Source organism: Gambusia affinis, linkage group LG07, assembly GCF_019740435.1.
Source record: "Gambusia affinis linkage group LG07, SWU_Gaff_1.0, whole genome shotgun sequence".
Classification (NCBI taxonomy): Eukaryota; Metazoa; Chordata; class Actinopteri; order Cyprinodontiformes; family Poeciliidae; genus Gambusia; species Gambusia affinis.
The window spans coordinates 15,382,533-15,400,549 of NC_057874.1; the positions used below are offsets into that span (position 1 = coordinate 15,382,533).

Here is an 18,017-nt window from a genome sequence, read left to right on the forward strand (position 1 = left end):
TGGAAGGAAATCGAGGATGAGTAACGAGGAACTGCATAACATCAAACCAGCTGGCAGGGATTCTTTGGCTGCTGATAATAAACACCCCGTAAATATCTGGGTTGATTAACACACAGAAGAGGAAGCTGAAATCCAGAATGACTGCACGTATGACTGCACATATGACAGCCATGCGCACAGTAATGGTCAGTCGTCGCATGTTTTGTTCAGATTCATGAACATGTTCAAATATTCAGGTAAGATCCAGGTTACTGTGTGGGCTCCTGGCTCAGACTTACATCTGTCATCCATGTAAATCACAGAGCAAAACGAAACAAGCTCACGTACACTCTAGTAGGATGTTTTCGGTTTAATGTTAGGACTGAGATCTGGAACAGTGTGAACTTCTGCACAGAAGACTGATAGAGCTCAGAAACTGATCTGATCTGCATGTGGAGAACGAATGGCGAAAAGAGAAGGAATGAATCCCGGCGGACGAGAGGAAAAGTCCATGTCCATACGACTCACAGGCGTCCTGAATCAGAGGGGTTTTTGTTCTACAGAACAATATGGGCGGTTTCTCAGGGCGGCATTCGAAATGGAGGATCAGGGCGGCATCAGAAATGGAGAGTCCAGATTGAAATAACATACACATTATTATCTATTACGCTAATATTATTACTTTCAGCTGCACCTTCAAAAAGTTATCAAATGTTTTTATGCATGCACAGCCAATGAGCAGTTGGCACCCCCTGCTTGCTACTGAGAGCAGGGAGACTGTTTAACGTGTTTTGAATAGGCCAGTGTTCCGTATTTTTCAAAATTTCTAAAAAAAAAAAAAAAAAAAAAAGAACGTTGTAGAAATTTCTGATCAGAAACATTTAAGATTGTGTAAAAGAAACTGTAACATTTTTAGAAAATGAAATTATGTAGATGCATTAGAATGAAATATTCTAAGCCATTATTTCTCGTCCTGATGATTCTGAGCTTTGATTTAAGAACACAAAAACCTGCTACTTTGAACAACCGAACAATGTTTTTCTCCTAAACTCATAAAAGTCTCAGTGTGTCCTGCATGTGAGATTTATCTAAATGGGTTTTTGATGAGTCCAGCCTTGGTCTTTGTGAAGCTCCACAAAATGTTTTAATTTTACTCGACAATCCTCTCAAGGTTCTGTTGCACTTTTACCTTCCACTCAACCTTCAACAAATACGCTTTCACAGTATAATTTTCAGTTGTTGTTTTTTTGTCATCTGTAAGCCATAATCATCAAAACAAGAAAGAAATATTTCATTCTAATGAACCGAGTTTCACTTTCGAAAACAAGTGATCCCTGCAACGCAGGAATAGATGGATGAAACCGATTGAAAACTTTAGATTTTTATTAGCAGTCTGAGAATGTGCCCCTTTTTAAACTTTCGTCTGAATTGTATCCTTCAAAACATTTCTACAGCTTTCGGTCTTTTAGATGTTTTGTAACAGTTAAAACTTTTACAGTTCCTTTTTTCAAATAAAAAAGAAAGGAAAAACAAAAACAAAGACAAAAAGAACTGTCTTTCCAATAAATTGATTTGGCTTTTATTACCTCACAGCTAGCATTCCATCTTAATCTTAACAATCCTCCCTTTACTAAGAGCCGATGTTTTCAACCTTGAAGGAGCTTTCTCTAAAACCAACTTACTAACTCTGTTTATGAGGGAACAAGATTAAATCTCATCTGCATTTTTACTCGCATGGCAAACGCAGAATTAACCCTCTCCGCTCAGAAACGTGTGGCAAGCAAAGAATCAGGTCGTGAAGCAAAAGAATTAAGATTGTGGTTATTTTATTGGAAACAGTGAAAGTGGATTATTTGAACCCCTTTTTCCCTGAATTAGCTCTACCAAACATCCTCTTTTAACTACACTATGTTAGGATGAAATACAGTTAAATACTCAGACATTACAACACAGAACCGATGAAGGAAAACAAAAACAAAACAAAACAAACAAACAAAAAGAAAACAACAAAAGCGGGAGGGTTTAACCTAAAAGCCCGCAAACCACCCAGAGATCAGCGCCTTAAAGACGACGATGCTGGCAGGAGACGTCGTCTCCCAGCTGCATGTCTGAACACAGAGGTGCACGGTTTCGCTGCCTGCGTGTGTCGGCAGATTTACTCCCCCCCCCCACCGTTTGGCCTGAAAACAGACAATAGGAAAAATTGCCTCAGATAGCTGGGAGTGTCTTCCCAACATACAGTTACATAAATACGTCTTTGTGCAGAACAGGGGGGTAGTTTGTTACAGCTTTCAGGCAAGAAAACAACTGGCCTTTAATCAGTTTTAGTAATAGTAGGTCCTAAAAGTCTGGATTCACATGAATACATACGTTTTTTTTTTCCAGTACACATGAAGCGAGGGGGGGGGGATTTTTATTTTATTTTACTCCCCATCCCCACTTCAAGAATCTTAAAAAAAAAAAGAAAAAAAAATCTTTTCACATGATCGCTTCGGGAAGGAGATCACGCTCTGAACTTTAGCAGTACATTCAGCACTCAGTTTTAAAGTTCTCTATTGCATACAAACATGATCGATCCGTCCGATACGCCGTCACTACAGAAGCACAACAACCACGATTTAAATTAAAAACATAGCCATCACAGTTTTCGCCGCAACTCTTCTCTGAACATCTTGCCGGAGCTTCCTCTTCCATAAACATCATAATTTAAAAAACAAAAAACAGTAAAACGACATGAGTAAACAAACATGGGAAGGGCGGGGGCAGGGAGTTACAGTATTTATGTTCGCTAAATAAATACAAGGCTTCAAGGGATTAGTGTGGAAACTTAAGGCTCATGAGAAACTAAGTACTTGTCTTTGAGCATTTTTGCCGCTAGTGACAGGAGGACGATCTCTCTTCACAACAAAACCTCAAAATAAACAGATTAACACAACGTCTTAGAACTGGACCGACTAGGACGGGGATAAAATATGAGCCATAAGGGGGGGAAAGTATTAAGATACATTACAAATAATACCAAAAGTCATTTCAAATACACTAAAATAGTCCAAAAGAGCATATAGATAGCTAGAGCTGAAATGCTTTCTTGTGGTTAAAAGCAGCAAACAATTAAGTGACAGACAGTAATTCTTAAGTTTCAGTGTCCCTTTGTGATAGTATGCAAGTGGGGCAGTAGATCATCTCTACTTTTCTTTCTTTCTTTCTTTTTTTTTTTTTTTATAATTGCATTGTTTCCCTATAGATAGGGGTACTGTGTGAGGCGCCTGGGGCTCAGCTGGTAGGCGCTGTACGCCTCAGCTCGGGGCGTCACGCTGACGTAGGGCGAACCGGCCGCGAACTGGTGCTGGTAGGCGGCGGGCAGGCCGTGCAGCAGGTTGCTGACCGACTCCTTTCGACCGGCCGAGTCCCTCCTGGAGGATGACGAAGATGAGGCGTACGTTGCTGCATAGGCGGAGGGAGAGTGTCCGTGGCTGCCGTGGCCCCGGCTGAGCAGCTGCTCCATGGCCTGGGAAGCCGAGGAGAGCGCCGTCGAAGCTGGGTAGGTGTACAGGCTGGCCGCTGCGGCGGCGGCGGCTGAGCCCGGGGCCAGGGCCGACACCTCTGGGAAGCTGTAGTGAGAGGCGGGAACAGTCGGAGGGAACGTCTGCTGGCGGTGTAGAGAGGAGTCGCCGTGGGAGACCAACGAACGCTCCTGAGACGAAGAAACCACCGACTGAACCTACAAAAAAAAAAAAAAAAAAAAAAAAAAAAAGACAAACATTTTAAAGCTTAACACTTTGCTAACAGCTAAGTGTTCATCATTCATCAGTGTGTTTTAGCTCAAACTAGTTCTGCTCAGTTTGTTTATTGTCCCACCCGGTACCCACGTTTCTCACACATGCTTCCTCCATCAGAAAGTTCCTAATTTTATTTGACAAACATTAATGATGTAAAAACATATGGATTTAAAAAGGCATGGATGACGTCTACATGACCAGAAAGATGAGTGAGTGAAACTTCATTATTTAATTTTTTTTTCCATGTTTATTCAGATCTGGAAAATACCTTTAGTTAATTCCCTACTTTCCAGACAGCAGAGAGCAAAATTATTTATAGTAAGACAAAGTTATAGACATCCATGGAATACTAAGAAGAGATCAGATCGTTTCCAAACCAGCTGCCATTATCGTTTCGTCCAGCAGGGGGCAGCTTTGGCTCAGACAATATCTTCTCCTCTCTTATTTAGCAGGTTATTCTAACGCATTTTAGCAAAACTAAACCTTCCTAAAAAGTCCTGGGAGTAATTTGTAAAAGTGTAAATAGAGTTTGCTCCGGCCTTCAGTTTTAGAGAAACTGAATGGACGTGGAACAAAGTTCAACTATTCTGGTGGATTCTGCATCCTTTAGCTGATGCCACAGGTTGCAGAATGATTACAAGGATCTCATTGCATTAAAGGTTTAGATCTACCTCAGAGAAAACTGTCAACAGAAACTAAAAAGAACACAACACCTATGGAAAAGCACGGTGGTGGCAGCGTCATGCTCTGTGGTACATTTTCTGAGCTGGACTATCGTCAAGATGGATGAAGTTGCGAACAGCTCCAAAAACCAGTCGGGTTTGATGCCAGACCTTCTACTAGAAAGCCGAAGATGGATTTCATTTATAGCGATTCTAAACATACATCAAGGTCAACAAAGGTCGACTTTATAGGAGGAAAAATACATGTTTAGTCCAGCCAGAGTCCACAATCTGATATGAGACTCTGTGAGAAGATCTGTGAAGTTACAATACTTTTACAATGTTTTAGTCAAAAACTAAGGCTGTATTATGAAACTAAAATAAAAGCTGTATTGTACAAGATATGACACACTGAATGTGGCAACAGTCTGAGATACGGAGACGATGATGCATCATTCCAAACTCCAGGAATATTAACAGGAGCCAAGCCACAACCTGGAAGATTTCATCTCCAACTGAAGGTTCTTCCTGAGCCGTTTCCCCCCCCCCAAGCTAAATCTACTGTAGTTTGGCACAAAGACGGCACTTAAATAACCGTTTTCTCTCCCATCCAGTCTAGTCAGTGATAGAAATATACAGAAATTGTCCACAAAGTACCCCAGAGACACATTTTTATACTTTATGGCTAAACTGGAAGTGCCTCAATGCTCCAATGTTCCATTTTTATCTTTTTTTTCCCTCTGATCTGAAAACCACGGAATAGAAAAAAGGAAAGTCTAGAAAAGCAAGTTACGTAAGAAATGACTGCAAAGCAAAGTTGCCTTTTCAAATAAAAATGTTTTTTTTTTTACGACTACTTATTATTTTAATTTGTTTATCCACTGATGATAATGTCAGTGTTATTTCATTCAGTTCACCATCATTGCTTACACACATTCATTCACCCACATTGTTTTTTTTCCCCTTTACACCAAAGCACCCTGGCTATGGATTTTGTATTGTGATGTATAATTAGTAAAAAAAAAAAAAACAAAAGATAAAATTGACACAAACAGACAGACAGAAAGCCTCATCCTCACCTGGCTGAGGTTCAGAGGGTGGGACTGGCTTGGGACCAGCGCAGCTTGATCCAGGCTTTCCCCTGAGCTGCAGGGCTGCCGGTTGGATGATCTTTTTGGCTTCATGTAAGTACCTGAAGGTCGAAAGTGGAATCATTATTCATTCGCCATTAATGCTTGGAATTAATCTCGACCGACATCCGCAGTGCTCTCACCGGTCTCCACGCGGCCGTGTGAAGCCGCCGGCCTCTCTGAGGTCTGGCTCTTGATCGAAGGAGCCACCACTGCCAGGGACTTGGCCTGCCGGGACGGCAGGGGGCCGGCGGCGTTCAGACTGCGAGGCAGCGGGGTCAGCGGGCTGGTGGTGGACGAGTCAGAGTCATGCACCGTGACGCAGCTGATCACATTGGTGCGCTCGTTTCGGCTCAGTCCAACACTGGACGGATAAATATAGGTTAGAATATTTTTGTCCAAAAGCAAATAGAAGTTTGACGCGGAGCAGAGGGTCGGACTCACCTGGCCGGATGGAACTTGCGCTCGTCTTCTGTGTCTGTGTCGCTGTGAATGGTGATGATGCTGACCGCCGGGCTGGGGGTGTCCGAGATGACGATGGGCTGGGACAAGGCCACAGAGGAAGTGGGCGGAGTCACGCCGCTGCTGAGTACAGATGTGGTGGATACACCCCTAGATGGAAACAATTTTTGTTTTAATTTTTTATTTTTTTTTTCCATTTCTCTCCATCCAGACCAGGCAAAATTTTAGAACTGATGATGAAGGTGTGGGGGATTTTATGTCAGATTGTTTGAAGATTTGTCTAACATTTCACATCAACTCATCAAGTCATCATTTGTGTCTTAAACAGGAACTGTTATCACCCAACGTCTCCAAGCCTCTCTATTCAACTACAAACAGGTTGGACGGGCTCCGTGCTGGAGCGTCAGAGGCGGCTGTGCAGAGAGGAACAGTTTTAATCAGAGCAAAATTACTTAAGGGATTACGTTTGCCTTCATCTCGCACAACACCTTTTCCCAAGGGAAGCCGCAACCATTTAACAACCTTACAAACCTGTTTCTGTTCTCCCCACACCGGGCTTTTCCTTTCTTTCTCTCTTGCTGTGTCCTGGCTTGAGAGCCGTTTCTGTTGGGGGTTAACAAATAAAAAAATGAGCACAGCAAACAAGAGAAAATAAAAAAAACAAAAAAAAAAACGAAGATGGCAAAGATACAATTCTGAACTATTTGGAAAGAGAGAGAGAGAGAGATCAACATATAACAACCTGTCGACATTTTCTAAAGTAATTGTTTGTTCCTTAGCATAAAATACACTGAGCTCTGACTTATTCATAGCATCTTGATAAAATGAGACAAAATGTCCAAAATGTCATCTTTGTTTATATTTGGGATGATGATTTCTAGTTTAAAAAAAAACAAACAAAACTCACCAACATCTGAGAGATTTCTGAGTTCTTTCCCTTGTTTTATTTTTTAACTATTTGATTATTGTATTTACTAATGTGATAATGCTTCAACATTGAAGACTATTGATTAACCGTGTGAAATATGAAAAAAAAAAAAACTCAATTTGTCTAGAATCATTTTAACCGGCCTGCCTGTCTTCTCCCCACACTCTGAGCTTTTCCCCCCTCCAAACATGGAGTCTCATTTCTGAGCTGCAGACGCCAAAATGGCACCAAGTGAACATCAACATTGAGACACTAAAACGGCAAGTACACCAAATTCCTTATCGTCCCACAACCCTGCGGCATGTTTCAACCAGTTCACCCACCGCCAGCTTTGTCCCGTCTGCACAGCAGCGCCCGAGTGAATGGCTTCCAGGGGAGATGCTGTGACGTTCGCCTGGTGGGCGGAGCCATGGATGGCCACACCTGGGACCTGCTGCCATGACGAGGGGATGAGGATTTGTTGGGTGCCGGTTGGCCAGGCCTGCTAAGAAAGACAAAAAGACCCATGAGTAGATGCAGCCAAGCAGATACTTACAGATGAGAATCGGTTTTCTAATTGCTGCCATGGGCCAGACGCATTAAGCCATGCTGAGAAATCCACAGACTAAAAAAAAAAAAAAAAAAAAAAAAAAAAGTACATAAATGATAAATACAAGCCAGTTGCCCGGATCGTCTACAGGCAAAAGCACAAAACTAGAGAAGGGAGCAACCTTTCCCAAGCCATTCCTTTAATCATAGCATTGGCCTGCAACAAATTCACAGGATGAAACCATGCAAAGCACAAACAATGAAGCGCTGTAAACAGATCAGATAAAGAGTCGAGTATTTACAGAACCGCGGTGCCTGTTAAAGAAGATCCAGATTAGTTCAGTTCCCTGAAGCCAAACAGTCTGCTGATCTTAAATGTTGGGAAAGAGCATGCCACATGTTCAGGGGCTGAAACAAAAGAGATGTGTGTGAGAGCTTTTAGTAGTCGCAGCTGCGACCTCCACTGCTGGAAATCGATGGCAGGACAGGACAAAGAGAAGCTACAAGCAAAGCGCAGACCAACTCAGCAGCGCATGCGCTCCATGCCCTGAGAACACCTACTGGGGGAAGAACTGGGGAATGAAAATGGGCGGATGATGTAACGGTGGGGGAATAAAAAAGGGGAAATGTCATCAATCTTGACGTCATGTTCAAACACAAAGTTTCAAAAAAAAGTTTTAAAAAAAAGTAAAAAAAAAAAAAAATGCTGCTGGATCATAAGCGGGAATTTGAGCATGGACCAAATGTGATGTGTCCATATGTGAGATTGGAAACTACAAGAAGGACTAGCCCCATACAACGTGTGGCACAGAAGGATCAGAGAACTTGCAAACGAATGAAGAGACAGAGAGAGAGAGAGAGAGAGAGAGAGAATGGGGAAGGAAAGCTGCCAGTGTTAGTGAGCGAGACATTCTCCACAGGATGCCGTCGGTGCTTTACCAGCACAGTGGCCGTGTGCTCCAGGAGGGCGGGCCGACCCACTCCAGGGCCCAGCCCCAGGGGAAGGGAATACTGAGGGGCTATGCCTGCTGGGGGTGGGTGCAAGGTGGCCACCATCAGGGGTGTGCAGGAACCCTGGAGAAGGAAGGGAGGATAGAGGAAGGCAGCGTTAGGTGAGGAGTTAAAAAAATAAATAAATAAATAAAAAATACAAGGTCAGGCCCTTCAGCCCTGTGATTGGCTGAGGGGAAGCACAAACGGCTGCAAAGAGACAGACAGAGGGAACACTGGTCAGCTACGTCACTGACGTAGGAGTACTCAACACCCCCCACATTTCAAAAAAACACTCCAATCGGCTCTGAAAGGAAATCCACAAAGAGCCGAAGCACAACAGAAGGACAAGCAACTTCATCTGCACAAACTTTGAAAAACCTAGATCATCTAATCGGAGGATAATCACAAAATGATAAAATCCTGTTATGTTTCTTCTAGTATTCACATATAAGAAAGTCAAGATCAAACACATTTTTAATCAACTTTGTGGTCAAAACTCTGAAAGTCCATCTCTAACTTATAAGTCAAAACTTATCAAGACATCTTTTCTTAGCAAGGTCAGACAGTATTTGCTAAACACACTGAGAACAATCATTAGGGAAGCGAGAATTTCAGCCTGAATACATTTAAGAAACATATTTTCCCTACTCTAAGTTGTGTAAACTTCAAGGTTTATGGGCTTAAGCGTAGAGTATGAGGCGAAGCATAATGAGGGAGAGTGAGGCCTCTGGAGATCAGCGCCCTAGATCAAGGTATCCAAAATTATTAGGCAGCTAAATTGGGAGAAAAAAACGTAAAAATTGCAAAAAGTCTGAGCAGGATGCAGCACTGTTATGATAAATAATAAAAACCAGCAATTTGTTTATTTAAAATAGTTAACCGGCTCCAGAGAAACATGACTACAGCAAGTTTAGAAAATACTTTAAAACAAATTGCTAACAGTTTCCTACAATTACACAGTCGGTAACCAGTGGCCTTTGCTACTAAACTGGTTCCAGTAGCAGACTGGTGCTAGAGTTTACTAAACACCAGTAATTCTGCAGCTAGCCAAAGGAAAAAGCTTCTTTATTCTGAAACCAGAGGCTCATGGGTAACTGTACCCAAGAAAAACATTATGCTCATTTTATATTCACCCGTCACAGTTTAAACAGCTTAATGCTAGTGGCTGATTGTTTTCCCCTGAACCTATAAATGTTATTTCTGATGACCTAATTTCTTTAACATCACCTTCAGCTCTCCTAGTGCAAATCACAGATCAGCAGTTAATGGAAATAAGAGTAAAATTTAAGAGCTGAATCAGTGTAGTTCTTCCACTTTTTTTTTTTTTGCAATTTTACTCCTATAAACATTTGAAAGTCCTGTATCTTGTTTCACAACCCTTTTGTGTTGATGTAACACATAAAATCCAACAGAAAACACTGAAGGTTATATTGATAATGTGAAAAGATGAGCTTTTGCAAAGCTCTAACATATTTGAATATCAGAAAAATGCTTACCTGGGCGAGCATACTTGGTTGGATCTGCAGTGACTGAGCGTTCTGGTTCTGAGGTACTATCGGTACAGAGTTCTCCACCCTGACAGGGAAGCTGGAGCTCTTACTCGATGGTTGTAGCCCTGGAAAACAAAACAACAATTGAAACTGAAACACAAAACAAAAAAAAAGAAACAAAAACCCCAAAACAATTAAATCCAAAAATCATAATAAACAATTTTTTCAAATAAAACTAAACCCTATTTTTTCGTTCAGTTTATTAGAATAGTTGTGAGAATGCAAGGCTTCTCTAGTACAATGTGCAGTACAGTGTGGAGGCTGTGGTTCCGTAAGTGGCCACCAGGGAGCGCTAAGGTGGCTTCAGAAAGTTGGAAAGATGAAGGAAAGAAATGCAACAAGAAAAACTGAATCCCACCTATTTTTTAATCAATACATAAAAATATCATCAAATCTGTTTTTCAATCTTTAATATAGAATACAAGTTAAAATATCTTAAAATTGAACTATATGCATTCAATATTAAATAGAAGTATTTATAATATTTGTCATGGTAATACTTCTGATCAAGTTGCTTTCTCCTCAAGCTAGCATAGCACAAGGAAAATGGACAAGTGTATGAAATACAGCTTAGATTTTATTTTACTTTATTGGACAAGACTCGTGTTGGAACTGTGGGATTAATATAAAATATAGAACATATTTTCTTAGAATAAAGAGGGGATTGTGACTATTTTTGTTTAGTTTCAGGTAAAACTTTATGACATCAGAATGAATAAAGTTATATTACCTGATAATAAACATTTTTTTTTACCACAGACCTCATGGCCAACTAAAATTAAAATGCATGACACAGCATTAATGCTAAACGAAATGCTCCATGCAATAATTATTGAATAGTGAATAAAAGTGGGGGGAAAAAAGATTGTAAAAAATTTATGTTCTTAACACACTTTGAAGCATTTTCTGTGGGCTTCTAAAGGGGCAGAAGGTAATGCTGCTGGGGGGACCAGAGAATGAAAAACTTTGGGAACTGCTGCCTTAGTCTAGTGTATGCTAATACAGAATAAATTCTAAGAGAACTGCTGTGTGACTAAAAGTCTAAGATCTACCTTGAATGGTAGAGGGTGGACACACAATGAGGGTCTGCTGGAATGGTTCTGTCTGGCTACACAGCCCAGCAGGACGGGCTGGAAGTGGGACGCTTTGTTGAGCCAAACCAGGAATGTTGATAGTGGCCTGTTGGTAAAGAGCTGGCTGGTAGTTCAGCAAAGGCACCGCACCCCCTGCAGAAGGCACCTGTTGGGATGACAACACTGATTACCACCAGAAGGCTGAAGGGTTCAGAAACACATGTTCACTGTCACTCATCTTAGATACTTCACAGAAGGCAGTTCTGCTTTAGTCCGGTTACCCGCAGCGTCAATGCTGACACAACTGCCCTAAAACAACCTGATATGGTCAACTTTACTGTCCAGCTATAGAAAACACCACTTTAGTGGACACACTGCAAAAAACACAAAATGTTACCAAGTCTGTATGTTCTAGTTTCTAGTACTTTTTCTTATCAGTATTAAGAAATTGACTAAAAAAAAAAATCTCCCCTATCTTGCTGAACTGCTGCTTGTCAGTTCGTTTTGTCTTATCTCAAGTGTACCAAGATATCTGCACTAGAAACTAGACCAAAACACTTGGTAAGATTTTGTGTTTTTGCAGTGAAAAGACAAAGATTTCAGTAATTATTCCACTGTAGAAAGTGGCACACTCTGAAAAGCTACAGATACCACACCTGGACCCTCCTGAAAACAATTTCTAACTGAGAAGAGTAGAAAATACATTTTGTAAACCCAATTGGCTTGAGATATAATACAATTAAATATGTAATTATAATACATGACATATGCGGAGTCAAAGGCTTAAAAACCGGTTTATGACAGAGAGCAAAAAAAACCCCAAAAAAACAATGAATACCCACATTTAGCATTTGCTATTACAGCCAAGTGTGCATAAATATTTGCACGCACAGCTCCTACCTGGTTATGCTGGTTAAGCTGGCTACTGAAGGTAACAGTGAGGTTTCCTGCGGCAGCACTGGGAACTGCATTGGTGGAGTACAGAGACTTGCTACTGTCGTACGTGCTCCGACGCTTGCAGATCTCCATATTTTGGAAGCATGATTTGACACTGGGGGGAAAAAAAAAAGTTGGGAGTGCCAATATTTTAGCAGCTTCACCTAGGTAAGCAAAAACTGATTTGACATTTTCTCCACTTACTGTGAGCTGTGCGGATAATTTATCAGGTGGCTCATCGTGACAAAAGGGTGACCCAGCGTTTTTGTGGGAGTGATTCTTTTGTCAGCATCGAGACGAAGCATCCGTTTTAAGAGATCTATGAACTCTCTTCTGTCAGCTTTCTCAGCCAGCATGTCCGTCCCCTCCAAATGAGATGATAGGTTGACCTGAATGCAGAAAAAGTAACAAAAACGGTTTCATAATCAACAAAATACTTCAGAAGATTTCCTAGACATTAAAACAAAGTCTACAAACTAAAGATGAAGCGTACCTGCATCATGTCATCTAGACAGTTGAAGATGTACTTCCTGGCCTCCTTCGATTTGATACCCATCTCCATTTCATGCTCTGCTGGTGTCTGGGGAAAACAAACAAACAAACAAACAAACAAAGAATGTAACGCATGTATATCTTTAGTGATAAAAGTATTTTGGAATGATGAACCAAATTATAAGAGAACTTAAACATTATGCCAATTGTGAGAGAATTTTAATGAAACATTGCGTCAAAAAAACTGGGGCTGGATTTGTTGAACAGCTTCAATTGTATGAACTTGTTGTTTTATGAGACGGATTAATGATCTGTAAAATAGAAAGTGTATGTAGGAAGTTTTGTAGAGCAACACAGATTTCTGCCTGATAAAACTGTAACGTCGTGTATTTAAATATGCTTTTACCATTTCAAGTCTGTTATCTCTACTTTTGTTTTTGATCTCTAACGACTGTGTTGCACAATTTGTACTAAATTCTCTAAGAAACAAAATCTAAGCTGTGTACTTTCTGCAACAAAACACTAAAAATACCTTAAAGAAAGGTTTGACTTGTTTTGGACAGTTAAAGTTTTCTCAACTAAGCCCTAGTCTGTGCAGTAGATCACTTTATTATGCTACAAGAATCTCCTAAAACTGGGATATTTTTAGCTATTTTTAGCATCTAGTTGTCATCTACTACATATGAGTAGTAGATGTGTGGTAAGCTTTAGTATGTCGTGTCAACCTTAAGCCGCCAGAGCGGGTAGCTGGAGTCCGGGCCTCGGTTGAAGAAGCGGCTGGTCTTTGTGCCGGCGCTCAGGAGGTATTCAGCTGGGAGGCCTTGGGTCTGAGAAATGTATCGAATCTGGAGACGCAGAGGACAAGGAATCAGTTTGTTTCCTATGATCTACTGCGTCTTCTCATTTTAGATGACTAGGTTTAAGACCTGACCAACATCCATACTGACCTGGTCATACTCGGAAGCTCCAGGGTAAAGAGGCCAGCCTAAAAACAGCTCAGCAATCACACAACCCAACGACCACATGTCGATGGCCTCACAGAACGGCAGGCCCAAAATGATCTCTGGAGCCCTGAAAGGCAGACAGCGATTGGCAATTAATGAGTGACGGGACAAATCTGATCCCAAATGGGTTTTTTTGTTCCCAAAATGATAGCTTGCGTCAAGGCTAGTAAAATACCTGTAGTAGCGAGACTGTAAGTAGGTTGAGCACACCGCTTTCGACACATGACTCGCAGAGCCGAAGTCTATAACCTTCACCCGGTACGGCTGCCTGATCGGGTCGACCAGCATGATGTTTTCAGGTTTCAGGTCTGCATGGATCAATCCTAAACTCTTCAGTTTCATCAGTGCTGTGGCCACCTTAAAACGCAAACAGCTGTTACGAATTCTTGAAATAAAATGACGATGACGACAAAAAAGAAGACGTCACGTTCAGCCAACCTGCTGCAGGATGGGTCTGATGTGTCGTAAGGGAAGCGGGCTGAACTTGCTGTGCTTGAGAAAGTCATACAGGTTCTGCTCCAGCATCTCAAACACCAAGCAGGTGTGGCCCTTGTGTTGGAAGCATTCATACGAGCGCACAAAATTGTACTCGTCTGCATTCTCTGCACTCAGCCGATTCAGAATGCCCACCTGTGGAAAACAGAATCCAGCTAGTTAGAAACAAAATCTGGTTTACGACGCTTTCCATCAGAAAAGTCCAAATCCAGTGAGATGAAAAGCTCCTAGAGATTCAACCTACTGATTCATGTACGTGCTTTACCTCGATTTGTCCCTGACGAGCGTATGAAGGATGGTTTTTCAGAATCTTGATTGCCACGATCTCATTGGTGCCCCTTTTCCAACACTTGGCCACTTGCCCGAACGTGCCCCTTCCCAGGAACTCTAGGACTTCATAGCTGGAGGACATGGAGCAGAGGATCTCGTGCTGAACGAGCTGATAATCCCCCTCGCCGTTGGAGCTGCTGCTCTTGGTGGTCGGGGCCGAGTGAGGTATAGACTGGCCCGTGCCGCCTCCCCCGCCTCCGCCTGTGCGGGTGGAGTAGGTCGCCGCGGGAGCCGAGAGCTCCTCCAGGATTTGAACGCTGCCACACCCGCTCCCGCTGCCCTCGCTGACTTCCTCTATCTTTCTCTTCTGGCCGTGCCTTTGGCTCCTAACTTCTGACGATCTCTCGTGATTGTATGAAGAAGAGGTCGCCTGCTCAGGGACGCGTCGACTGGACCCGCGAGGAAGACTACCCGTGCTGTCAGCGGCTCGCACCACCACCTGGCCCCTGGAGCCCGTGGCAGCAGGAGGGAAGACGAGCGATGGCGCAAACGGAGGCACGGCCATGGCTGGGGTGAATGCGTACGCCGACTGGCCTGCTATGGAACCGTAGGCTTCAGTGGTGGAAACGTCCCAAACATTGCTCTCCACCTTGAGCTTCTTAACTCGGCAAAAGGCACTGGAGGAGATTGAAGGGGGAGAGAAGACTTGCAGCTGTGAACTCATTGCTGCAAGAAGGAAAGAAAAGAGATTTACAACAATTGGAAGAAAAAAAAGGAAAGTAATCAGCATCCTCAATGTATAATTGGGTATATTACCATACGTCTGTGGCTGCAGCTTTTTGCGCATAGCGCTGAATGTATGATTATGCAACTAGCAGCGATACCTCCTCAACAGCATCTTATTTGCTTCTGCGAGTTGCAGATCATTTATACAAGAAATGTAAAGAAAACACACCCAGAATGTCATTCGTCAGCCAATTTTTTTCCTCCGTGTTAGTGATATAGTGTTATTGTGAACAGCGCTGAAATGTCATTAAGTCAAAACAAGAGTTGATTTACTTGAGTAAACAACACAGATATAAATATATATACCATTCCTAAAAACAAATGGTGTGTTGTGGAATGTCTGGAGCCCACCAATAAATCAATAAATAGGTCAAAAATCTTTTACAGAAAACTTTAAATCACCAAATATAATGTAGTAAATGTGACAGCTGGCTGAATAATGCCCCATTAAAAGTCAATTAACCAAAATGTATCTTATTTACTTTAAAAATGTGTATAATCGATCAAAAACCCAGGAAAATATCAAATACATTTTAGAAATTGTCAAGGTTTGTTATTTAGGGTAACTGCTTTTAAAGTTTTAATTTAAATCTGCACTCCCCAATTTCTGTATGGAGTTTGAACTTTTTATTGCTGTCCAGTCCACAATATTGCTTAAATTATTCCAGTTTTGTAATTTTGGGTCACAACATTTCACATTTTTCTATGAAATTTGAGAGGCCTAACTTTTCTGAATATTTTTGACATACTAGTAGGGAAATTCTTATGGGGATGCACTAAGAAATGTTGATGCAGACTTTACCACTTGACCGACCTGTTAAAAAAAAACCAACAATTTGATATTTTACCAATTGGTGACCACCAGGTCACAGAATTACATCTCACTTGGGCATGAATGCTGTTACCAACTAAAGGAAACTCCAATTTTTCAGAATCAATGACATGTTCAAAAATCAAGCCAGCGGAAGCAGCATTTGAATTACCATTTAAATAACCAACTCTGAGTCATTATCCTCTTAGAATAAGAAATCCCCTGGTTAACAGGAGCACACAAAACGAGACATTGCCCCTGCTTGCAAAGTAATTAGTGACAGGAAGGCTTGACTGAAAAAAAAAAAAAGTATAGTTATGTATTTTAGGGCAAAAAAATAACATCAGAAGGTCTAAGCTTGATACAGATCAGAAAAGGGGGCGGGGGGATCAGTCTCTGCTCGAAGCTTCTCTAGAAACTGTTGTCACAGCATTAGAAGAGAAACGAAAAGGACTTCTTATCTCGTCTCAACATAATTATATAGAGAAACTTTGAAACATGAGCATGGATGACAGTACGAGATGAACTATGCACTAGAACACCGTCACACATCATGGGCTCCCAAACAGCAAAGGCCTGTCCTCACAGGGAAAATGCAAGGACAAAAAAAAAAAAAAAAAAAAAAAACCAAGGCCTGGACTATATGCTCACTAATACCGACTTATATTAACATTTACTACCAATTCTGTCCTGATCTAATGAGATTAGGACAGCTAAAACAAGCCCAAGACGTCATAATCTGAAGCTGTTAATGTGCTATATCTTTCAGAGAACATTATTATATTTAAATCCTTCATTTCTCAGAGAACAAAAGAGATAAAAATACGTCTAAAAGATATATTTTAGTTCGATACGGACAGGTTGATAAAAAAAACTTTGGAAATCGAGAGTGTTTCTTAATATAATCCATACATGTATAATTACATGCGACAAACTAATCAGCAGAGCATCGTTCTGAGACTGAAATCCAGAAATGTTATTTTTAAGGATGGCTTCATCTGCTGTACCCAACTAAAGCAAAATCACCACAATATTCTTTCAAAGCAGATAAGTTTAAAAAAAAAAAACATTACAAAGAGGTTATTACTGACTGGGTGTTGAAGAACAGATCTTCCTAACACCGGTGTTAGAATACATACGTATATGTATTAAAAAGTGTATCTATAAGTTTCTGTCAGTTTTTTGCCAAAATACATTCATAAATATGCACACCGCTGAAGGATTTTTCAATCAAAAGCACAAAGATTGTTACTCAACAGACTAAAGCTAGCATGCTAACGCATTATCTCCTGACACTCATGGCCTCAAAAATTCAACGTTTTAATATACAAAAATGAAACCGATGTTAACATATGTGTCTACATCCAAACTTACACAAATAAACAGCTGTAACTTACTGTTTTATGTCGCCCCAACAGCTTTAAATCACAGCTCCGTTCACGGTTTAAATCCCACTGGTCGGCCAGTTATCCGATTAGCCTCCGCTAGCTAGGCCTGCATTGTTTCTTCAGTCGAAGGCGAGCTGGTCAGCATTACAGCGCCGAGTTCCCACTGGAAAAAGCCCAAAGCTCTCATTTTCTAGATAAATTAAATACTCTACTTCTAAAATATGTACAATTCATAGTTAAAAGATCGCTTGCTCTGCTCTTAAAATCCGCCCTCCGTGGAGTGGCCAAATCCACCTTTCTCCGGAACGAACCACGGCCTTATATCAGCTGCAAGCTTTACGACATGTCCGGTTTCTACAGTACTTACGGTAAATTTTACAAAGCTCGGATGCAGCAAAAAAACAAACAAACAACAAAACCCACATATTTTTACATTTTTGGGAGAGAAATTGAAAAATAATGCCAAATCTAGAGTAAAAAAATATATCCCAGACTCCTGTATATGCTATAGTGTCCTAAAAAGTAGAATCGGTGAGCGAACAGTAATATTGAGGAGGGTACCACATATTTACGGTAAAAATGAATTGACGTAAGTACTGGTAATTTTCCGGATTGCCTTGGAACTTTCTGTTAACATTGGAACATTGGAGTGTTGCAATGTGTAGCCCCAAGTAAATACTCTCCACGCTGTTTTAAAAAGTTCATGTAACTTCTCTCTAAAAGATGACAAACACCTGGTGTATTTCAATAC

General features: G+C 41.2%; 1 protein-coding gene across 4 annotated transcripts; it reads right to left on the reverse strand.

Moving 5' to 3' along the window:
* Nucleotides 1-1,788: 1,788 nt before the first annotated feature.
* On the reverse strand, nucleotides 1,789-17,610 carry hipk1b (homeodomain interacting protein kinase 1b). Of its 4 annotated transcripts, none has more exons than XM_044121612.1 (18): nucleotides 17,276-17,610; nucleotides 14,277-15,007; nucleotides 13,955-14,146; nucleotides 13,692-13,873; nucleotides 13,460-13,583; nucleotides 13,238-13,357; nucleotides 12,514-12,600; nucleotides 12,225-12,409; nucleotides 11,985-12,135; nucleotides 11,064-11,250; nucleotides 9,958-10,076; nucleotides 8,408-8,542; nucleotides 7,264-7,421; nucleotides 6,544-6,615; nucleotides 5,995-6,162; nucleotides 5,694-5,914; nucleotides 5,500-5,612; nucleotides 1,789-3,700 (listed from the first exon to the last, which is right to left on the reverse strand). In XM_044121612.1, exons 2-18 carry the CDS (start codon nucleotides 15,003-15,005, stop codon nucleotides 3,218-3,220), a joined length of 3,426 nt encoding a protein of 1,141 aa, XP_043977547.1. In that variant the 5' UTR covers nucleotides 15,006-15,007; nucleotides 17,276-17,610; the 3' UTR covers nucleotides 1,789-3,217. The 4 variants fall into 4 exon arrangements, with proteins under 4 accessions (XP_043977547.1, XP_043977546.1, XP_043977549.1 ...); XM_044121611.1 differs by having other exon boundaries at nucleotides 7,264-7,424; XM_044121614.1 differs by lacking the exon at nucleotides 8,408-8,542.
* Nucleotides 17,611-18,017: the final 407 nt, after the last annotated feature.

What these genes read in the sequence shown, in the direction of transcription:
- hipk1b (XM_044121611.1), bottom strand. Translation starts at nt 15,005, where the DNA reads ATGAGTTCACAGCTGCAAGTCTTCTCTCCCCCTTCAATCTCCTCCAGT. An exon ending in TCCACCCTCTACCATTCAAG is followed by an intron (nt 10,077 to 11,063) that starts GTAGATCTTAGA and finishes TTTGTTTTCCAG; the next exon opens with GGCTACAACCATCGAGTAAG. An exon ending in ACCCTCTGAACCTCAGCCAG is followed by an intron (nt 3,701 to 5,499) that starts GTGAGGATGAGG and finishes TTTTTTTTGTAG; the next exon opens with GTTCAGTCGGTGGTTTCTTC.